The following is a 24,687-nucleotide window of genomic DNA, read 5'->3' on the forward strand; positions in this document are numbered from 1 at the left end:
GATGCCCCAAGGAGACGGGCATCTACTCCTTGGCCGACGTGGGGAGGGTGCAGCTCAGGTATCGGCAGTACGATCCCTGTGTTGTCATGGGGCTACAACCTAGAGGGTACATGACGACCCCACCACAACGGGCTGGCTACCGTGCTGGATGTCGGGTGCCTTGGAAAGTCCATCATGATCGTAGGTGCAGATGGGGACGCACCATGGGCGTAACTTGTGCAACCCATCAGGCGTTTAGGCCCAATTTGAGGAATAGTGGGTGTGGTTACAACGCCGTTACAATGCTGAGTGCCAAGGTCTTAGTGCACTGAGGACCAGTGATACACCACGTAAGGCGTCCTTCCCCAGAAGTCTCTTACTTCTGTAGAATTTTGAAAAATGGAGGTCAAACCCCAAGGGGGACCATCACATGGAAGGCCGAAACGGTTGAAACTCTTTTTAGTCGCCTCTTACGACAGGCAGGAATACCTCGGGCCTATTCTTATCCCAGACCCGCAGGGGGCTGATCAGAATGTCATTGCCATCCATCGTGTAATGAAAAAGGTCTATTCCTCCTTCGTGCCCACCTGCACTCTTTTCCTCACCTTTAATAGGGTGGTGCTGCCATCCAAGATTAAAGCAGGCTATGAAATAATCACAGTCCGGCCGTATATTCCGAATCGGATGCGCTGCTACTAGTGTCATCGGTTCAGTCACACTAGAACGTCTTGTCGACACTCAGCCAAATTCGTAACCTGTGGATGGGATGCACACATGGGCGAGTGTCCGCCTCCTTTTCCCCACTGTATCAACTGCAATGGTGGCCATACCACCTCCTCCCGGGATTGTCCCAAGTATCTAGATGATCGGGCTGTTAAAGAGATTTGGGTAAAGAAAAAGGTGCCTTACCCAGTAGCTCGTAAGTTACTGGCTAGTCGCAAACCCTGTGTTCTCCCATCTGGCACCTATAGTTCAGTTCTTGTTACCCCTCGCTCCATGAAGGGCATGGTCATGCAGACATGCCATCTCAAATTTGGCGCTGACGTTGTGAAGTCACCCAGTGTCAAGGTAGCATCTCCATCCCCCCGTCCCACTGTGCAACAGTCAAACTCTCGCCTCAAGGGGCGAAGCTAATCACTGCACAACCGGCAGGTAGGAAAGGACAGGACAGGAGGAGTACTCCCGAGGAGACATCCTCCATCCCTCCAGCCAAACAACCCCGAAGTCTTCCTCTAACCAGAAGGGCTTGAAGAAGTCCACTAAAGACAAACGGTCTTCTCTTTCACAAACTAAGATCCTGCTCGTTGGTGTCGCCATGTGGTCACTTAGCCCGACCGGCCTCTTCTCACGGTGTGCACCACCAACTGTTTTTCAGGGTTGGACTCCACGGATCGACCGCATAAGCACGCCGATGCTTCTGTGGACCCCATGGAGCATGATCCTCCTCCTGTAACCTGTAGTAGCGACTCTCCACTGGCTGTTACTCGGCGGCCGCCGAGTTGACAGCCCTACATCTCTTCCTCCTCATGACTGTCCTCCAATGGAACATTCGCAGCCTTCGGTCCCACAAAAGGGATTTATGGCTGCTTCTAGTATCGCAGCATCCCCTTTTACTGTGCCTTCAGGTAACGAAATTGCGCCCTCAAGACCGCTTTGAGCTTTCACATTACTTACCGATTGGTTTTGACCTTCCCCCAGAGGTCAGCATTCCATCTCATGGGGGCGGCATGCTGCTCATATGGGATGACATTCGTAACTAACCCATCTCCCTGACTACAAACCTTCAAACTTTTTCAGTTCACCTTATCGTTCCTCACCTGATGTATTCCCACTGTACCATTCATGTACCTCTGTCATTCGATGTCAGCAGGACGGACTTCCTTCAGCTTATTGTGCAGTTACCACCCCCATTTCTGCTACTCGCTGACTTTAATGTGCATCATCCCCTTTGCAGTTCCTCCACGACCTGTCAGAGGTGCCCTCTTGGCTGACCTTCATAACCAACTTCTGCCTTAATTCTGGCACGCCCACTTTCCAACTCCTAGCACACCTATTCCCATTTGGACCTATCATTCTGCACTGCCCAGCTTGCCCATCGTCTCGAGTGGTCCGTTCTTCCTGACACCCACTTTAGCGAACATTTCCCATGTGCTATTTGTTTGCTGACTTCCCTCACATCAGTGTGCACACCCAAATGCCAGCTTACTAAGGCTGACTGGCAGCTTTACTCCTCCCTGGCGACCTTCAAAGAACAATATTTCCCCAGTTGTGATGACCAAGTGGACTTATCTTACCAACGTTATCCTTTCTGCTGCAGAACGTTCCATTCCTAACACTTCCTTTTTACCACGTAGTGTCCCAGTCCCTTGGTGGACTGAGGCATGCCGTGACGAAATTTGTGCATGGACACATGCTCTCCGCGTTTTTAACCATCATCCTATGAAGGCAAACTGCATTCATTATAAATAGTTGTGTGAAAAATGTCGTCGCGTTCTTTGGGGTAGCAAAAGATCTAGCTGGATTTCATTCATTAGTTCTTTTAACAGTTCCACCCCTTCCTCAGTCGTGTAGGCCAACTTCCGACGACTCTCTGGGACCAAGATCCATTCCCACATTTCCGGCCTCACAATAGGAGACAATGTTATCGTGGACCCTATTGCTATCTCCAACACCTTGGGCCACCATTTTGAGGAAGTTTCGAGCCCCTCCCATTGTCACCCTGCCTTCCTCCATCGGAAACGAGTGGAAGAGGCTAGGGTGACACCCTTCTCTTCTCTGAATCGTGAGTGCTACGAGTACAATGCCGCCTTCACTCTGAGGGAGCTAGATCTTGCTCTCAGTTCATCCCAGCCCTCCGCCCCGGGGCCAGACGCTATCCACATTCGGATGTTGCACCACCTCTCTCTTGCGGGCAAGCACTTTCTGCTAAACACGTACAACCCCATCAGTGCAGAGGGCACATTTCCCGGATGCTGGGGTGAAGCCACCATCATACTGATACTTAAGCCCAGTAAGGACAAAAGCCTTCATTCTAGCCACCGCCCTCTCTCTCTTACCAGCTGCGTTTGCAAAGTGATGGAACATATGATTCATGCCCGTCTGGTGTGGTGACTCTAGCCTCGCCATTTCCTCACGAATCACAGTTTGGATTTAGAGCACGGCGTTCTGCAGTTGACCATCTCGTTACTTTGTATACGTATGTCATGAATGGTTTTCTGCGGAAATCCCAGGCTGTGGCCTTTTTCAATTTGTAGAAGCCCTACAACACATGCTGCGGAACTGGTATCCTTCCCACTCTTTACACATGGGGTTTCCGAGGGCGCCTGTCCTCTTTTCTTAGGGTATTTTTACAAGACCGACTTTTCAAGGTGCGTGTGGGTACTGTCTTGTCAGCCACCTTTATTCAGAAAAATGGTGTGCCCCAGGGTTCTGCCCTGAGCGTCGTCCTCTTTGCTATCGCCATTAACCCTATAATGACCAGTCTCCTGCCAGACATCTCTGGCTCCGTTTTTATCGATGATTTTGCCATCTGTTTCAGTTCTTCACGGACCTGTCTCACTGAGCGGCGTCTTCAGCGCTGTCTTGATCATCTTCACTCCTGGAGCATCGCCAATGGATTTCGCTTTTCCACTGACTAAACAGGCAGTGTGAATTTCTAGGGGCGCAAATCGTTTCTCCCACCATCTTTACATCTCGTTGCCCTTCCGTTGGTTGACATTATGAAATTACTGGGGATCATGGTCGATCGGAAACACTCTTGGTCCTCCCATGTCTCTTAGCTGCCAGCCCGCTGTATGTAGTCCCTCAATGTCCTACGTATCCTCAATCTTACTTCTTGGGACGCCGATCGAACAACCCTCCTTCGTTTGTACTTGTCCCTTGTCCGTTCAAAACTCGACTGTGGGTGCTTTGTTTATGTATCTGCATGCCCATCCCTTTTACGCTGTCTCATCATCATAGCATCTGTTTGGCCACAGGCGCCTTTTGCACCAGCTCAGTTGAGTCTGTATGCTGAAGCTGCTGAACTGTCGTACCACCGTGACTTTCTCGACAGCAGGTATGCATGCCCTTTATCTGCCATGGATGGCCACCCCTCCTATGCCTCCTTCATCGATGATTCCTTAGATCGTCAGTATGGAGCCTGTCTCTTCTGTTACCTACTGGAGTCCGCTTTCGCCACTTGCTACAGCAGCTTAACTTCACTCTACCTGCAACTTTTCCAGTGGATGTGAACCCTTCACCACCTTGGCTTCGTGAAGTGGCCCATGTTAACTTTGGCCTTCATTCGGTTCCCAAGGACACTACTCCAGCCTCGGTCTGTCGCCTTCAGTTTCACGACCTTTGCATGGAACGTAGCGATAGTACCTTTGTATACACTGATGGTTCTCGGACTGACTGTGGGGTTGGGTGTGCCTTCATCATTGACACCCGTATGTTTTGATATCGGCTTCCAGCACACTCCTCAATATTTACAGCTGGGCTTTTAGCCTTGTATCAGGCCACAGAGTACAGCCGGTGACAAAGCCTTCCCAATTGTGTCCTCTGCTCCGACTCGCTTAGCGCCCTCCAAAGTCCCTGTGCGCTGTACAGTGCCCATCCCTTAGTGCAGTGGGTCCTGGAAAACTTTTAACTTGCTCACTCTTGGTCGAGCCAGTGTGATGTTTCTGTGGGGTCCCTCGTCATGTCGTTCTAACAGGAAATGAGGCTGCTGACGCCATTGCCAAGGCTGCAGTACTCGTACCTCAACCCACGAGTACCTATGTCAGGAGGTAGTGTCCCTTTGGCATCGCCAATGGTCCTTCACGGGAATAAGCTTCGGCTTATTAAGCCTCTCCTGGCGCCTTTGACAACCTCCTCTCGGGCCTCCCGCTGGGAGAAGATTATTTTAACTCAGCTGCGTTTTGGGCACTGCCTTTTCATCCATCGTCATTTGCTCAGTGGCGCTGCCCCACCACTTTGTACGCATTGCTCACAAATTTTAACTGTCTGCCTCTTCCTGCTGGAATGCCTTTTTTTTACGTTCCAGCTTGGGTTTGCCATCTGATTTATCAGCCGTTTTAGCGAATGACACACCGGCTGCCGACAGCGTTTTACATTTTATTCGCCACAGCAATATGGCGAAGGCCATTTAATTTTTAGTTTTGGGCCTCAATTTTTGTATGGTGTTTTTTAGCCCTTTTTCCACATGCTTTCTTTAGCTGTCTCCTATTCTGTCCATTGCTACTGACACCTAGTCGTTTCCCTCGTCTCTGTGTTCTACAGTTTTGAATTGGGCTCGTATGACCCCAGTTGTTTGTTTGCTCTAAAACAAAACAGACAACCAGAAAAGACGGCATTTGTGCTCGTCAGAGTTTTAACCAAGCAGTGCTCTCAATGGGGAGGGGGTGGGACAATATTTTACATTTGTAAGACACTGTGCGCTTTTTGGTTTTATTATTTGACTCGAAATTAGCCTCCCACACCTGAAAGACCTGCGACAAAGGACTTAGTCGTGGAATATTTTGAAATGCCTTACTGGAAAAACAAGGGGAGCTGACAGATATCGCCTCCTGCAGTTTTATAGGGCATCTGGTCGATCACGCTTATATTATGGCAGTGTGGTCTACAGATCAGCCTGTCTTTCCAACCTCAGGATCTTAAATGCTGTCCACCATAAGGTCATTCACATATCGACAGGAGCCTTTTGGACCAGCTCAGTTCAGAGTGTGTGCAGAGACTGGTGAACCACCGCTCTGGATTCGACGAGGTATCCTTTTGGCTCGACAGGCGCTGAAAATCTGTCACCGCAGTCATTATCATTTAGTTCAGTGGTCTAACCCACCTGTGAACGACTGTTCAGGAATCGGTCCCAAACGACCAAGCCATTTGGTATATGTGCTACAGACTGTCTCAAGGATCTGTATCTCTCAAGCATCAAAAAACACACAGGGATGGAACGCACTACCGCCTTGGCATCTTCAGAGGCCCAAAGTGATTTTAAGCTTCACACAGTACAAGAAATTTTTACTCCAGTTTTTTTTTACAACTCTTTTCGTCTATTTTAAGGACGTACCACAGTTATAGCATTATTTATACAAATGGATCCCAGCAGGAGAATGCTCTGTTGTTCTGCTGTTTTCCCTGATAGTATTTTTTGAGCTACTACGATTAAATGACGTTTTCGTTAGACGATTGTAATGGATATGATATCCAATTAATTGCATGGTTGATTACGGCTTGTGAGCTATTCTCAACGTGATTTGAAGCAGCTCACACCCCCCCCTCCCCCCCTCCTCCCCGTGGGTCTGGGAGTTAGGATAGGCCTGAGGTATTCCTCCCTGTCATAAAAGGCGACTAAAAGGAGTCACACAAGTTTCGGCCTTTATGCGTTTTCCTCCATCCATTGTGCAGTATCACTTTCTGCACTGTAGACCATAACGGACTTCTTAGCTCCTTTACGCCTGATATCCAGCACAGTAGCCTGTCCATTGTGGTGGAGCCGCCATGTACCCTGTTGTTTGTAGCCCCCTGACCACATAGGGATCACTCTGCTGATGCCTGGACAGTTAACTCCCATGTACGCCAAGGGGCAGATGCCAATCACCCTGAGGCATTTGGACTCCCAGAAACGTCCATCCTGCCACGTGCCCTTTGCTGTGGCTAGGTGGCGCCCATACAGAGGGCCCCTGGTTGGAGTGGGTGGCATCACAGTGGATGACACACCATAAAGCACAGTACATCATCTCTTGCTGGTGGTCAAACACGAGCAGTGAGCGTTCACAGGCTCAATTCAACGCACAGAAATATGACTCCAAATCGTTTCCCTCCGTGGCCACACCATGGGAAGAACGTCAGGCTAAGTATGTCAGTGGCTCTTATTCGCCCCAGTACCTTGTATGTTAGAGAGCCGATAGGTAATCTTTCACGGAAAAGAAGACTCAGTTTTTTGTTTAGCATTTGGAGGACAAGTTTGGGGAGGTGGAGGCCTTGTCCAAAATGAGATCTGGATCAGTCTTGATCAAGACAGTATCCTCTGCTCAGTCACGGGCGTTATTCGCTCATGACAGTTTGGGGGATGTTTCTGTAACTCGTGTTGTGGTCTTCAGTCCTGAGACTGGTTTGATGCACCTCTCCATGCTACTCTATCCTGTGCAAGCTTCTTCATCTCCCAGTACCTACTGCAACCTACATCCTTCTGAATTTGCTTAGTGTATTCATCTCTTGGTCTCCCTCTACGATTTTTACCCTCCACGCTGCACTCCAATACTAAATTGGTGATCCCTTGATGCCTCAGAACATGTCCTACCAACCGATCCCTTCTTCTGGTCAAGTTGGGCCACAAACTTCTCTTCTCCCCAATTCTATCCAATACCTCCTAATTAGTTATGTGATCTACCCATCAATCTTCAGCATTCTTCTGTAGCACCACATTTCGAAAGCTTCTATTCTCTTCTTGTCCAAACTAATTATCATTCATGTTTCACTTCCATACATGGCTACACTCCATACAAATACTTTCAGAAACGACTTCCTGACATTTAAATCTATACTCTATGTTAAATTTTTCTTCAGAAACGCTTTCCTTGCCATTGCCAGTCTACATTTTATATCCTCTCTACTTCGACCATCATCTGTTATTTTGCTCCCCAAATAGCAAAACTCCTTTACTACTTTAAGTGTCTCATTTCCTAATCTAATTCCCTCAGCATCACCCAATTTAATTCGACTACATTCCATTATCCTCGTTCTGCTTTTGTTTATGTTCATCTTATACCCTCCTTTCAAGACACTGTCCATTCCGTTCAACTGCTCTTCCAAGTCCTTTGCTGTCTCTTACAGAATTACAATGTCATCGGTGAACCTCAAAGTTTTTATTTCTTCTCCATGTATTTTAATACCTACTCCGAATTTTTCTTTTGTTTCCTTTACTGCTTGCTCAATATACGGATTGAATAACATCAGGGATAGGCTACAACCCTGTCTCACTCCCTTCCCAACCACTGCTTCCCTTTCGTGCCCCTCGACTCTTATAACTGCTATCTGTTTTCTGTACAAATTGTAAATAGCCTTTCGCTCCCTGTATTTTACCCCTGCCACCTTTGCATCGCCAATTTTATAACGAAAACGCCAGTCCTCAAAAAAGGATTGGATCAGAAGCGGCAGGCGTCCACATTGTCCCCATTGATGAAGTTGGTGAAGGATGTTATACCTACAAGTATTGTCATGCTTTTTTGAGGTAAAAAAAAATACAAACCAAATATGATTCTTCAGTTTTTCCCGACGTATTTCTTGCTCGAACAGTCCACGGGTGTACTGCTGGTCCATAGTGTCCAACGAGCACAAAATTTCGGCAATCAGACATGTCGCCATCGTCAGGTGCACAGACGAACTGAGCTCCTGGGGGCGGCCAGCCGTCTTAAATCCCCTCCCCTCGCGAGGCATTCTCTCCGTTGTCAGCGCCCGCGCGTCAGCGGACGGTGAGACGCTGGCGTCGGCGTCTATGGTGCCGTCGGAGTAATTGCCTCGACCTCCCTAGTCGCCCGTTCGTTTCCTTTGTTGAGCGTCATTTTAATTGGACTCACTGCTGGTTCCCATGCCCTGCTGAAGAAGGGGTGCCGTTATGCCCAATTGTCAGCAACATTAGGACACCTACATATTTGCTGGCCAAACACCTGGCAGAATTACTAAGCCCTTATGTGGGTCAATTCCCTCATCACGTTCGTAATTCTGTGAATTTCATGAGACGTCTCGACAACTTCAAGCTGAAATAATCTGATATCTTTGTGAGTTATGACGTTTCATTATTCATCAGGGTGCCTTTTCGAGAGCCAGTTGAGTTTATTGCACAGAAATTTGACGAGAAGACGACCGACCTTTTCAAGCACTTTGACCTCCATTTATTCTCTCTTTAATGGAGAATACTATGAACAAACAGGGGAGCCCACTCTCTACTGTGGTCGCGAATTTCTATATGGAGTACTTCGAGGAGGAAGCTTTGGCGTCGTCGAAATGGAAACCTACTTGTTTTCTACGTTATGTGGATGACACGCTCGTGATCTGGCCCCATGGAAGGGACAAGCTCCTCGACTTCCTTACACACCTGAACTCCATACATCCCCAACATCAAATTCAGTATGAAGACCGAAGCAGAAGGAAGATTACTATTCTTGGACGTCATGGTCAAAAGAAGAGCGGATGGCACCCTGAGCCACGGGGTATACAGGAAGAAAACGCACACCAACCTGTATTTGCAAGCGGATAGCTGCCACCACCCTGCGCAGAGGAATGGGGTGCTAAAAACACTGGTGCACAGTGTGCGCACCATCTCTGACGCAGAGAGTCTGCCCCAAGAGCTCGAACACCTCAAAACTGTATTCCGGAAAAACGGGTACTCCGAATGGCAGATCAGACGCGCTCTCCGCCCCACCTCTACAGTACGAGGTGCATTCAAGTACTAAGGCCTCCGATTTTTTTTCTCCGGACTGGAAAGAGAGAGAAACATGTGCATTGTTTTAAAATGAGGCCGCGTTCATTGTAAATACGTCCCAGAGATGGCAGCACCATACGGCAGATGGAATTTTACCGCCAGCGGCTACAATGAGAACTGTTTTAAATACTTAAAATGGCGACGTTTTCCTTACTTGAACAGCGTGCAATCATTCGTTTTCTGAATTTGCGTGGTGTGAAACCAACTGAAATTCATCGAAAGTTGAAGGAGACATGTGGTGATGGAGTTATGGATGTGTCTAAAGTGTGTTCGTGGGTGCGATAGTTTAATGAAGGCAGAACATCGTGTGACAACAAACCGAAACAACCTCGGGCTCGCACAAGCTGGTCTGACGACATGATCAAGAAAGTGGAAAGAATTGTTTTGGGGGATCGCCAAATAACTGAACAGATCGCCTCCAGAGTTGGCATTTCTGTGGGTTCTGCACACACAATCCTGCATGACTACCTGAAAATGCGAAAAGTGTCATCCAGGTGGGTGCCACGAATGCTGACGGATGACCACATGGCTGCCGGTGTGGCATGTTGCCAAGCAATGTTGACGCGCAACGACAGCATGAATGGGACTTTCTATTCGTCGGTTGTGACAATGGATGAGACGTGGATGCCATTTTTCAATCCAGAAACAAAGCGCCAGTCAGCTCAATGGAAGCACACAGATTCACCGCCACCAAAAAAATTTCGGGTAACCGCCAGTGCTGGAAAAATGATGGTGTTCATGTTCTGGGACAGCGAGAGCGTAATCCTTACCCATTGCGTTCCAAAGGGCACTACGGTAACAGGTGCATCCTACGAAAATGTTTTGAAGAACAAATTCCTTCCTGCACTGCAACAAAAACGTCCGGGAAGGGCTGCGCGTGTGCTGTTTCACCAAGAAAACGCACCCGCACATCGAGCTAACGTTACGCAACAGTTTCTTCGTGATAACTTTGAAGTGATTCCTCATGCTCCCTACTCACCTGACCTGGCTCCTAGTGACTTGGCTTTTTCCAACAATGAAAGACACTCTCTGTGGCCGCACATTCACCAGCCTTGCTGCTATTGCCTCAGCGATTTTCCAGTGGCCAAAACAGACTCTTAAAGAAGCCTTCGCCGCTGCTATGGAATCATGGCGTCAGCGTTGTGAAAAATGTGTACGTCTGCAGGGCGATTACGTCGAGAAGTAATGCCAGTTTCATCGATTTCGGGTGAGTAGTTAGGAAAAAAAATCTGAGGCCTTAGAACTTGAATGCACCTCGTACAGCATGTGCTTTTTTTTGGTTTGGTTTTAGGGCGCAACACTGCTATGGTCATTAGCACCCGGTCCGTGACTTAGGAAACAGTAAGAAACGAAAATGGAAACCAGCAGCAATGGGAACGAAACTCAAAAAATTGGAGAAACTAAAAGCAGAAGTAAGGCTTAAAAATCAACAACAGAAAGAGGTTGGTTGTCCCCAAAAGAAGCTTCAAATGACTGACGTCATTTCACTAGCACTAATAAACTCGAGAACGCGATCGGCCGAGCGCGTGTCATCTGCTAAAATGGACGATATATCAGGCGACAGTTGTGACGGGCTCGTAACGGAGTAAAATAAGAGCACTCATTAAAAGGTGTCTTACCGTCCACAGCTGAGAGCAGTGGGGACAGAGTGGGGGAGGATCGCCGCTTAAAAGATGTCGATGGCTAAAAAGACAGTGCCCTATCTGGAGTCTAGTTAAAATTACCTCCTCCCGACGACGCGTTCGGGAGGAAGAGGTCCAAGCACAGGGAAGAGCTTTCACGTCCCGCAATTTATTATTGGGAAGTGTCGACCATTGTGAGTGCCATAAAAGAGTAACACGACGACATAAAACGCTCCGTAGATCGGCGAAGGGAATCGATTGAATAGCTGGCCGAAGAAGAGAGACTGCAGCCTTGGCCGCTATATCGGCCGCCTCATTTCCACAGATACCAACGTGTCCTAGGAGCCAGAGGAACACCACCGCGACACTCCCCAGGTGGAGCAAGCGCAGGCAGTCCTGAATCCGGTGGACCAGAGGGTGGACAGGGTACAGAGCTTGGAGACTGAGGAGAGAGCTGAGAGAGTCTGAACAGATAACATACTGTTTCCACTGATGGCGGCAGATGTAGTGGACAGCCTGGAGAACAGCGTAAAGCTCCGCAGTATAAACTGAACACTGGTCAGGAAGCCGAAATCGATTTGGGGTGTCGCCAACAAAATAGGCACTCTCTACACCTAACGATTTTTTCGAGCCATCAGTGTAAATAAATGTGGCTTCCTTCATTTGTGCACATAGAGCAGCAAATGCCCGACGATAAACAAGTGAAGGGGTACCATCCTTGGGAAATTGACAAAGGTCACAGAGCAGGCAGATCCGGGGACGGAGCCAAGGCGGTGCTGTACCCCAAGTTGTCAAGAAGGTTTTAGGAAAGCGGAAGGAAAGAGAATGGAGCAGTTGAAGGAAGCGGACTCCCAGTGGTAGTAGGCAGGAAGGGCGGCCTGCATACCCTAAATCCAAAGAGGCGTCGAAAAAAATGTTATGGGCTGGATTAGCAGGCATGGAAGACAGATGGCTAGCATAACGACTCAGAAGGACTGCGCGCCCATTGGGCAGCGGAGGTTCAGCAGTCTCAGCATAAAGGTTTCCACAGGACTGGTGTAAAAAGCTCCAGACACTGAACGTAATCCACGGTGGTGGATAGAGTAGAGACGCCGAAGAATAGACGGACGAGCAGAGGAGTAGACTATGCTTCTATAGTCCAATTTCGAGCGCACTAAGGCGCGATAGAGGCGGAGAAGGACCACTGTCCGCTCCCCAGGAGGTACCATTCAGGACACGGAGGGTATTGAGGGATCGCAGACAGCGAGCCGAAAGATAGGAAACGTGGGAGGACCAGCACAGTTTTCTGTCAAACATAAGACCCAAGAATTTAGCGACGTCCGAAAACGGAAGGTTGACAGGTCCTAGATGTAAGGAGGGTGGAAGAAACTCCTTACATCGCCAAAAATTAACACAAACGGTCTTACTGGAAGAAAAACGGAAGCCGGTTTCGATGTTCCAAGAGTGGAGGCGATCGAGGCATCCTTTAAGACGTCGTTCAAGAAGGCTGGTCCGTTGAGAGCTGTAGTAGATCGCAAAATCGTCCACAAAGAGGGAGCCCGAGACATCAGGAAGGAGACAATCCATAATTGGATTTATGGCAATGGCAAACAGTACAACACTTAGCACGGAGCCCTGGGGTACCCCGTTTTCTTGGGAGAAAGTACGGGAGAGAGTAGTGTTCACCCACACTCTAAATGTGCGCTCTGCCATGAATTCGCGAAGAAAAAGGGGCAGCCGACCTCGAAAGCCCCAAGAGAACAGTGTGTGGAGGATGCATGTCCTCCAACAGGTATCGTATGCTCTCTCCAGATCAAAAAATATTGCTACCGTTTGGCGTTTCCGGAGAAAATTGTTCATGATATAAGTGGAGAGAGCAACAAGATGGTCAACTGCAGAACGATGATTTCGGAATCCGCAATGGGCAGGTGTTAAAAGACTGCGGGACTCCAGCCTCCAAGCTAAACGGCAATTCACCATACGCTCCAAAACCTTACATACACTACTCGTGAGAGAAATGGGGCGATAGCTAGAGGGGAGATGTTTGTCCTTTCCAGGTTTCGGAACAGGAACGACGATAGCTTCCCGCCATCGTCTGGGAAAAATACTGTCGGTCCAAAATTCGATTATAAAGGCGAAGGAGGTAATGCAAACTATGGGGTGATAAATGCAGCAACATTTGGATGTGGATACCATCCGGTACTGGGGCGGAGGAGCGAGGAGAAGAGTGCATGTTGGAGTTCCCACATGGAGAAAACAGTATGGTAGCTTTCGCGATTTTCAGAGGAGAAAGCAAGATGTCGCACTTCCGCTGCATGTTTCTTCGGGAGAAACGCTGGCGGGTAATTTGAAGAGTTCGAAATCCCAGCAAAGTGCTGACCCAATGAGTTAGAAATTGCGACGGGGTCCACTAATGTATCATGTGCGACAGTGAGCCCATAGACCGGGGAGAAACTAGGCGCGCCTGATAACCGTCGAAGCTGACTCCAAACTTCCAAGGAGGGAGTGAAGGTGTTAAATGAGCTTATAAAGAATTTCCAGCTTGCCTTCTTGCTATCGCGGATGACGCGACGGCATCGCGCACGGAACTGCTTATAGCGGATACAGTTGGCCAAAGTAGGATGGTGGCGGAAAACGCGAAGAGCACGTCGCCACTCACGTATTGCGTCACGGCATGCCTCGTTCCACCAAGGGGAACTGGGGGGGGGGGGGGGGGGGGGGCGCCGGGGCAATTCGGAGGTGCGTGGTATTGAACGTTCCACAGCTGTAAGAATAACGTCTAATATGTGTGACCTCATCGTCGACGCTAGGGAAGTGACGGTCATCGAATGTCGCTAGAGACGAAAAAAGTGTCCAATCGGCTGGGGGAAACTTCCAGCGTCACGGGCGCATATATGGCAGTTGAGGCTGCCGTCTAAGGACACATGGAAAGTGGTCACTAGAGTGTGTATCAAGGGCGAACCAGTACCGACCGAAAGGTCCAAATGAGAGAAATTTGTCGTGGAGGCAGACAAAAATGCAGGGTCCCCAGTGTTGAGGCAAACAAGATCCACTTGGTGGAAGACATCTATCAATAGTGAGCCACGCGGACAAGGATGTAGAGATCCCCAAAGTGGGTGGTGGGCATTGAAGTCCCCAACCAGCAAATAGGGGGGTGGAAGCTGACCAAGAAGTTGGAGATCAGCTCGTGCCATTGGTGTGGACGATGGAATGTATACAGTACAAAGAGAAAAGGTATATCCAGAAAGGAACAAATGGACAGCGACAGCTTGGAAGGAAGTGTTTAAGGGGATTGGGTGATAATGGAGAGTATCATGGAAAAGAATCATGAGTCTTCCATGGGCTGGAGTGCCTTCAACAGAGGGAAGATCAAATTGGATGGACTGAAAAGGGGGAGAACAAATGCGGTCATGGGGACACAGCTTTGTTTCCTGAAGACAGAAGATGACTAGCGAGTAGGATCGTAAGAGGATCGACAATTCATCCCGATTGGCTCGAATGCCGTGGATATTCCAGTGGACAATGGACATAGGGTGGACAGAAAATGGAGGAATGTGATCAAGGTTGCCGTCAACTCAAAGACTGCTCAGAGCTTGCGACCGACAGCATGGAGTGGCATTCAGCTGAAGGCAGAAGATCCTGATCCATAGGTTGTTCAGGAGCAGCTCCTGCCACCAGCGATCGGCCAGTCGATCGGCCGCCAGCAACACAGAAGACAGCCGAGGGCGATTTCCGCCAGGTGGCGCTGTAGATGAGACACGCCTTGGCAGAGAAGGAGATGAACTGGGTTTCTTATTAGCCTTCTTGGAAACAGGTTGTTCATATGAAGGAGGAACCGATGGTTGTGAAGTTGGGGTACATAAAAAGTCTTCACTAGTATGGTCTTTTTTGGAGGTCTTGGTGTCTGACTTTTGGGTTTGAGATTTAGCAGAACCCAATGAAGGGTGAGCCATAGATTGAGCAGGCGAAAGTGGTGAGGTCGAACAGGCGATCTTTGCGCTGGCCGATCTGACGACCGTGGCACTAAAGGTGAGATCACAAGTCTGCGTGGCCGCCCCCTTTGTTGGCCGATGAGAGGCAAGGACAGTGCTGTATTTTCCTGTCTGAGGCACAGTGGGCTTTCGACTGGCGAATCATTTTCGAGCAGCAAAGGTCGACGCCTTTTCATTCACCGATTTCCTGAATGAGCTTTTCGTCTTTAAAAGTGGGGCAATCTCTAGAGGAAGCAGGGTAGTCACCCATACAGTTGATGCAACAAGGGGATGGAGGTGGACAAGCACCCTCGTGGGCACCCTTCCCACACGTAACACATTTGGCCAGATTGTAACAGGACTGGCTGGTGTGATTGAACTGCTGACACCGATAGCAACGCGTAGGGTTTGGGATGTAAGGGCGAACGAAAATTCTCATAGCCCACTTTTATGTTCGATGGGAGTTGAACTTTGTCAAATGTCAAGAAGACAGTACGCGTTGGAATGATGTTCATGTCAACCCTTTTCATAACTCTATGAACAGCCGTTATGCCCTGGTGAGACAGGTAGTGCTGAATTTCTTTGTCGGACAATCCAATGAGGGAGCATGTATAAACGACCCCATGTGAGGAATTTAAGGTGCGGTGCAATTCTACCCAGACAGGGAAGGTGTGTAGCAGTGAAGTACGCAGTAATTTTTGTGCCTGGAGGGCACTGACTTTCTAACACCAAGGTGCCATTCCGTAATCGGGAACAAGACTTTACAGGACCTGCAATTGCGTCGACACCTTTCTGAATAATGAAAGGGTTGACCGTGGAGAAGTCGTGACCTTCGTCAGACCGAGGAACAACAAGGAACTGTGGCAACGATGGAAGGACTGTCTGTGGCAGAGACTCATTGAACTTACGCTTGTGAGCAGACATAGTAAAAGATGAGGAAACCTTTGCTAAAGTATCCCCCATGATCACCGGCGTCTCCGATGGCGCGCTCCTTCCTTGTGGGGGCCCTCTCTGAAGGAACTCCCGCCTTAGGTGATTGTTCACACCTTAGGTCACACCTCCCGACAAACGGACGGAGGGACCAATCGGCACTTTCGGAAGGTATCAGCTCGGGTAATCACCCCTCCCTGGGCCTGGCCGTTACCAGGGGGTACGTACGTGTCCTACCTGTCTACCCAGGGTGGGGAATTACGCTTTACCCCATCACCGGCTACGCATGGAAATGCGTGCGTCGGCCTTCAGACACGCACGGGGAGGAAAAAAGAGAAAGGGAAAAACAAAGGGAAAGGAAAGAAGAGAGGTCTCAAACGCCGCAGCGGAGAAAAGGGCAAAGAGAAGAGGTAAGGAAAAGAGGACAAAGGAAGGACGAAGACTTGCAAGCAGAGAAAGCAAAGAATGTGTTATATTTTCGAGCGTCCGTCTCCTGACATAGGCACAAACCATACTCCCAGAGGGGGAGAAAGGGAAGGAAAGAGGCGGAGGTGGGGGGGGCGAAGATGGGGGATGGGGAAGGCTGCAGAAAGGGAAGGTATGCAGCCCGGAAAGGAAGGAGGGCCACATTAGCTCGGGGTCCTGTGCTCGCTACGCACGTATCCACAAAAGAGTTGTGCACCCCGGGGGGGGGGGGGGGGGGTCGGAAGGCTGTGTTTAGCAACTCTGTTCTAGCAGCACTGCCTTATACAGGGTGGTCCATTGATGATCGTGACCAGGCCAAATATCTCACGAAATAAGCGTCAAACGAAAAACCTACATAGAACGAAACTTTGCTAGCTTGAAGTGGGAAACCAGATGGCGCTATGGTTGGCCCGCCAGATGGCGCTGCCATAGGTCAAACGGATATCAACTGCGCTTTTTTTCAATAGGAAACCCCATTTTTTATTACATATTCGTGTAGTACGTAGAGAAATATGAATGTTTTAGTTGGACCACTTTTTTCTCTCTGTGATAGATGGCGCTGCTATATTCACGAACACATAGCTCACAATTTTAGAAGAACAGTTGGTAACAGGTACGTTTTTGTAAATTAAAATACAGAAAGTAGGTACGTTTGAACATTTTATTTCGGTTATTCCATTGTGATACATTTACCTCTCTGAACTTATCGTTTCTGAGAAGGCATGCAGTTACAGCGTGATTACCTATAAATACCACACTAATGCAATAAATGCTCAAAATGATGTCCGTCAACCACAATGCATTTGGCAATACGTGTAGCGCTATTCCTTTCAACGGTGAGTAGTTCGCCTTCCGTAATGTTCGCATATGCATTGACAATGCGCTGACGCATGTTGTCAGGCGTTGTCGGTGGATCACGATAGCAAATATCCTTTAACTTTCCCCACAGAAAGAAGTCCGAGGACGTCAGATCCGGTGAACGTGCGGACCATGGTAAGGTGCTTCGACGACCAATCCACCTGTCATGAAATATGCTGTTCAATACCGCTTCAACCGCACGCGAGCTATGTGCCGGACATCCATCATGTTGGAAGTGCATCGCCATTCTGTCATGCAGTGAAACATCTTTTTGTAACATCGGTAGAACATTACGTAGGAAATTAGCATACATTGCACCACTTAGATTGCCATCGATAAAATGGGGGCCAATTATCCTTCCTCCCATAATGCCGTACCATACATTAACCCGCCAAGGTCGCTGATGTTCTACTTGTTGCAGCCATCGTGGATTTTCCGTTGCCCAATAGTGCATATTATGCCGGTTTACGTTACCGCTGTTGGTAAATGACGCTTCGTCGCTAAATAGAACGCGTGCAAAAAATCCGTCATCGTCCCTATAATTTCTCGTGCCCAGTGGCAGAACTGTACACGACGTTCAAAGTCGTCGCCATGCAATTCCTGGTGCAATCCATGTTGATGTAGCATTCTCAACACCGACGTTTTTGAGATTCCCGATTCTCGCGCAATTTGTCTGCTACTGATGTGCGGATCAGCCGCGACAGCAGCTAAAACACCTGCTTGGGCATCATTTGTTGCAGGTCGTGGTTGACGTTTCACCTGTGGCTGAACACTTCCTGTTTCCTTAAATAACGTAACTATCCGGCGAACGGTCCGGACACTTTGATGTCGTCGTCCAGGATACCTAGCAGCATACACAGCACACGCCCGTTGGGTATTTTGATCACAATAGCCATACATCAACACGATATCGACCTTTTCCACAGTTGGTAAACGGTCCATTTTAACAGGGGTAATGTATCACGAAGCAAATACCGTCCGCACTGGCGGAATGTTAGGTGATACTACGTACTTATACGTTTGCGACTATTACAAGGCCATCTACCACAAAGCGAAAAAAGTGTCCAACTAAAACATTCATATTTCTTTACGTACTACACGAATATGTAATAAAAAATGGGGTTCCTATTTTAAAAAACGCAGTTGATATCCGTTTGACCTATAGCCTAGTGGGCCAACCATAGCGCCATCTAGTTTCCCCCTTCAAGCTAGACGAGTTTCGTTCTTTGTAGTTTTTTCGTTTGATGCTTATTTCGTGAGACATTTGGCCCGGTCACTATCAATGGACCACCCTGTATGGTTTCACCATTGCTATCGCGCAGAGAAGGCATTGATTGTGTCTTGTCGCTAGCATACTTCAAATACGACCAGAATCTCTCTGTATTATCTGCCATGTTTCGAGACAAAGTTTCGTTGTGGAAACTATTATAAGCATCTTGCATTCAAGTCCGCGCTTAATTTCGAGCTTTTGTAAAAGACAGCTCATCTTGGGGATTTTGCGTCTGTTTAAATTTGGCGTGTTTGTTTCATTGTTTCTGCAGTGTTCTGACCCGTTTTATGCACCGAGGACCAGCTCCGTCGTTTGTTTATTTAGTATAAATCTCTCAACTGCTGCCGATACTATTTCTTTGAATTCAAGCGGCATCTGATCTATACTTATATTGTCAATTTGGAAGGAGTGGAGCTTGTCTCTCAGGAAGGCGTCAAGTGAATTTTTATCTGCTATTTGAATAGATAAATTTTTCGTTTATTTTTGGATGATTCAGTATTCAATCTCCCAACGACTGCCTTTGATGACTAATCCCTGTATCCGTGTTGATGCTTGTTATTAACTCACGATTATTTGTTGCTAAGGGGTCAAGTGTGTTTTCACAACCGCTAGAAATAATTTTCAGAGAATGCGATTAGCACAATTCTGGATGATTTATGTGTAACGCCGGAATTAAACACGTATTTTCGCCAACATATCAAGGATAAATTAATTTCGGCACCAGCTATAATTGTATGAGTAGGGTACGTGTTTGAAATCAAACTGAAGTTTTCTTTAAACCTTTCAGCAATTGTATCATCTGAATTGGGAGGTCGGTAAAAGGCTCCAATTATTATTTTATTCTGGTTGCCAACAATGACCCCTGCTCATACTAACTCACAGGAATCATCTACTTCAATTTCGCGACAAGAGAAACTACTTGGTTGGTTAATTTGGGGGAGTGGGCCAAACCGCCAGGTCATCGGTCTCATCGGATTAGGAAAGAATGGGGAAGGAAGTCGGCCGTGCCCTTTCAAAGGAACCATCTCGGCATTTGCCTGAAGTGACTTAGGGAAATCACGGAAAACTTAAATCAGGATGGCCGGACGCGGGTTTGAACCGTCGTCCTCCCGCATGCGACTCCAGTGTGCTAACCACTGCGGCACCTAGCTCGGTAAAACTACTAACAGCAACAAACACGCCACTGCCAACCGTGTTTAGCCTATCCTTTCGGAACACCGTAAGGTTCTTCGCAAAAATTTCCGCTGAGCTTATCTCTGGCAGCTTTCAGTGCCTACAACTATCTTGTCTTCACGGTCTTTTCCCGAGATATGCGTAGGCGACAGTGGCATTTTAGTTGTCTCTTCTAAGAACGTAAGCTCACAGAATTTTAATAGTAAACCACACTGTAATGCACAACACCTCTTGAGTCTACCTCCGAAGTTAACTGACAATCCCCGTGGCTCTTCTAAAATGAACCTACAACGAGACCCACAGTACGAATGATATTCATTACTGAACGTTAATGTTGTCTTTAGCACAAAAAGGCATTGCACAATGCTGCAACTAAAATTTTTGATAACTTACCCAGTGATATAAAATGGTTCACATACTTCAGAGTAAAATTTGAAAACAAACTGAAAAAGTTTTTGACATCTCCTACTCTGTAGAAGAATTTATTATTGTGAATTGTAAAAAGTGGTTGGTAGAAATCAGTCACATCTGTATATTTTAAAAATAAACTTGTAAGTGTTCAGCATGTAGCCATATTTACGAATGAATGTAGAATGACTTTTTACAAGACATTACTATTTATCGTGCAAATGATCCATGGAACATGAAAAACTCCCAGACAGACGAGAAACTTTATGACTCTTAAAAAAATCACTAAATAAATTGAATTTATGAAATCCTTAAAGCGACGAATAAAACAAAATAACTATAAAGCTTAACACCTCTTTCAAGCCATTAAAAAGCGCAGTCTTCAATACACTCGCCACCTCCACTGGACCCAAGTAAGTACTATTTACAAGACTAAGCTACCTCTCTCACTAATTAAACATTTTGTTAAACTAACGATACTAAAACTGAAATACACAAACATGCCAGCTACGTTACAAGAAACGTACTGGAAAGAATACACGAATGGCTCGCACCACTCACTAGATCCGCATCGTGAACTTCAATAAACCCATTTGATACGCAGAACGGAGCCAGGGCGAAAAAAATCGTCACTATGACGCCTCCAGCTGTTTGCCATACGAGCGTATTCGGGTGCATCTGTAGTGGAACATCTTCGCCAATCCATTCTGAAGTAAGGATTTCTTTGCTATTCATTTCTGATTATCGACGGTTTTCCCTTCCAATAACCTCCGTGGGTCCTACTACAAGACAGTATTTCAAGGCGTTTTCATGTGTGGCTCCAAAAACTAACAATGGATTAATGCACTAGCCTTACAAAACCAACAGCCCTACTTGTTAGAATAAGTATGGTTTCCTGGGAGACGTTAATCAGTTAGTTCACTTCATTAATCGTTAAACAGTTGCCAAAATAGTGAACTTCATTAAACGTTAAAGCGTTACTTTACAGGATATTTATTGGAAGTTAAAGTTAATCGGAAACTTTACCTTGTGGATGTAGTGAAATGAGCGAATGAATCAAATGCATTTAGTTGCTTGAATAAAATTGTTTTGCTACGGGGAGTTTAGGTAGGGCATCGAAGATACTTAAACAGTTTTATCATTTAATCCGTTAATTTCATAATTACCATAACTTACTAGTTGTGTGTTATTCACCAGCCATGGTTGGACAGAGAGCAGAGATTGCAATTTAAACAATGATACTAAATTGTGTACTCTAAAACAAGTTTAAGAACTAGTTGAAATATACAGGCAGTTATTTAGTAATGAACGTTTAATCACGGGAGGATTAAAATACAGGAGAATGCGGTAGCGTCTGATTCTCGGTGCGAATTTCCCTTTGTAAGATATTCCTTTAATCCAATACTCCCGTCAACGAGGCGTCTGAGCAATGCTCTTCTCTAAATTGAACATTTGCTGGAGCTTAAAGTCTTTACCAGCTTCTCAGACTACTTCAATTCGACGACACGTAAAGGTACCATGTTTGCAACAAAGATTACTAAGCCTTGGTCCAAACCAGATAGAGAAACCGCTCCCAATGCTGCAATGCCAATGGACTCTCCAATGCTTCTGATTTTCTTTTAACCGCTTACTGCTACCTGCTACGTTGTCGATACCTGAATGCTCAAGACTGATTTTACTTTTTGGAATTCCTCGACGGGACCGTCCCTTCACTGTTTCTTCAAACTATACATACCGTGATTCATACGCTCTCCGTATGTGTCGTTTTCATACAGTTAGGCTCGAAGTGTGAACCGTAATTTAACTGCTATGCAAGCATATTTTACAATGTGAAAGTATTTGTTCTCCTGATCTGCATACGAAATTTAAGTAATCATTTAAAGGCGGGAACAGATTTTCATCAGTTGTGGACCTAGAGTCAAATTTCATGATTTACTTTGCACAGTCAAGCCAATAAAAGACACTCTAAACAACAATAAACAGTCAAAACGTAGCTATTTCCGCTCCCACTCGATTGTTTACGTCAGTCGCGTGCGCCTTGGCAGAACATGATTTTCGCGAGCGGCGCGGCGTCATTTGTCATAAATAGTAGGTACCTAACTAACGGCAAACGGGCTCGAGGTTAGCGAAAGTTTAAGAGTCCGTTGACGTTTTAAGATTGAAAGTTAATCCCTTATTCGAAAAGTTAATTTCGATAATTAACAGATTAACATTCTTGCGTCTAGCTATGATTTCGAATGAGTACTGACCTCAGGATGTTAATGGCGATGTCCAGAGGCAAGCAGCTCAACAAGTCGAACTCAGGGGCGGTAGCGTCGGTCGGCTGAGACATAGTGGGAGCTGACAGACAATGCCAGATCTCTAGCTGTCGAGTGAATCCGTCGACGGAGCTGGGACACTATGCTGTTGTCAGCTGTAGAGCGCGCTTAACGTAACGCACCGTACATACTGTGTGTCAACATAGGAGGGCGGCCAATCGGAAAACACTGGCAGACTCTTCTTCTGTTGTCTCAGCAGATGCGCTTCGTGATTAGCTCTAATGCCTGACACACCTCCAATGCCTTCACGCTGCGCCGAAGCAGCCAACGCAAGGAAAACACCAGCAAAGGTACACTTGTCATATGTTGATAGCCCTTGCGGACTGCGTAAACGAAACTCTTCCGATAATGCTGCCATACTCGCAGGTAGGCCTATAGTTTCATTAGAATAGTGTAAAAATGTTTGGGGTTGTTGCAACAACATAGAATATCATTGCAGGAGTGACAGTTTTCCATAGTTGAAGTGTTACACAGGAGGATTCAACGATGATATTACAAACTTTCAGGGATGACAGAGAAGGGTAAATGTATCACTTAGAGGTAAGGGATCCTGAATGGGGAACGACAGAGTCGAAATTTAAAAGCGAAAATCGTTCTGATACCTCTGACAGTGGAATACACGTACCGGTACTGTTGTTGCTACTACTGTAGGGCAGGCAATTTTGGAGAAGGTAGTATGTACCAAAATAAGAAAAAAAGTGTAGTAAATATGAGCTCCAAAATGCATGCCCTAAGAGCTATAAGCACATTTTCATTTTCTCTACTGCGAAACACAGCTTTTCTACTGAACAAATGCCCATAGCTGTTAAGGTATGCATTTTAGAAACCACATCTAATGCACCTTTTTTAAACTTATTTGGTCCATACTATCTCCTGCAAAGATGTAGAAACCAAAGAGCTTGCAGTAGAAGAGATTTGCTACACAGTATCGAACATGAATAAATGCTCACAGCTCTTAAGGCATGCATTTTAGAGCCAATGTTTACTAGAAATTTTTTCTTGTCTTGGTCCATACTACCACCTCCAAAAGTTGCCCACCCTGCAGTCTTGGCAACAACGGTACCGGTACATGTATTCCACTGTCAGAGATGCAACAATGTTCCCTTATAACTTTCGAGTCGGTGGTTTTCGGACCAGGGTCCCTTAATTCAAATTGATACATTTTCGCTTCTCCATCATCCCTGAAAGTTTGTAACATTAGAATGGAATCACCATATGTAACACAATAAAATAATCGGTGTCATGGCTGTTATGTATTAGCTCTTTCCTAAATTCACTAACAAGTGCCTTAAATATGGCGCGAACGTAGACAATGGGCTACTTTACTGATCAGTCCGTTACGACAATCTTTATTTCGCATTCACACCCGTTGATTTAGCCAACTCACAACCAAAGTTTCCTATTTCAACCTATACACGCGTCGACCGAAGCGGCGTCCAGTTGAAAGACTTGCACAAGGCTGTTAAGCCATACGACAGTATTAACAACCTAACCTAGACCTCGGACTGCACCTCAGACGAGTCTGATAGAGAACAAGCGAGAGGGAGGGGGGGGGGGGGATGAATCATGATATAGCCCTCAACAGGAGCAAAACACACAAAAAAGAACCCTTTTGTTGCTACTAAAACTCCTAGCGCCTTCTGGATCCACCACTAATAATATCACAGAAACAAGTGTTAAGGTCGTTACATGGAATATCGTTTCTCGTTAGGAAGTCCATCAGAATTGCTATCGAAGTAGGGAATGAAACGAAAAACTGATGAGACTTTCTATTCCCTGTACGCAAACATGTGACGTATCCGCAAAAGGAAAGTTATCACTCGCGCAGTAAGAGGTGTCCTCTATTTCGTGCAGTTGAAAGGAAGGAATGATTGTTGTATTTGAATCACACGTTTAATAATTGTGATGAAACTTCTGCTTCGTTGAAGGCTGGTTTGGCATATGGGAGGATGAGGGCGTAATGTCTGCTGTTGAAGCGTTTGTAGAGTTAGTTTTTGCTTCTAGGAGTACCTACCGCTTTTATCTTTACCTGCGCCTAAAACTAAAGCCCTTGATTTATGTTGATTCTTCCTGAAACTGCCACCTTTTCTAGATCATCAGTGACTTCGTCGGTGGATGCTCCCATATGCGAGGGTATTCAAATGAAGCGAGTGGTCCAAGGAAGACGGCACGTTGCAAGCTTTTTCTTTTTAAGTCTGGGCCACCTTTGAAGTTTTTATAAAAACAGTGAAAGAAAAGCATTTTATTA

General features: G+C 46.7%; 1 protein-coding gene across 1 annotated transcript in view; it reads right to left on the minus strand.

Moving 5' to 3' along the window:
• Positions 1-22,499, minus strand: part of LOC126234371 (uncharacterized) — a 74,747-nt gene extending 52,248 nt beyond the window's left edge. Inside the window, exon 1 of the mRNA XM_049943059.1 lies at positions 22,371-22,499. Within this exon, the coding sequence (XP_049799016.1) occupies positions 22,371-22,453 (83 nt within the window). The 5' untranslated portion in view covers positions 22,454-22,499. The remainder of the gene's footprint in view (positions 1-22,370) is intronic.
• Positions 22,500-24,687: the final 2,188 nt, after the last annotated feature.

The sequence above is a fragment of the Schistocerca nitens genome, chromosome 2, assembly GCF_023898315.1.
Source record: "Schistocerca nitens isolate TAMUIC-IGC-003100 chromosome 2, iqSchNite1.1, whole genome shotgun sequence".
In the NCBI taxonomy this organism is placed as follows: domain Eukaryota; kingdom Metazoa; phylum Arthropoda; class Insecta; order Orthoptera; family Acrididae; genus Schistocerca; species Schistocerca nitens.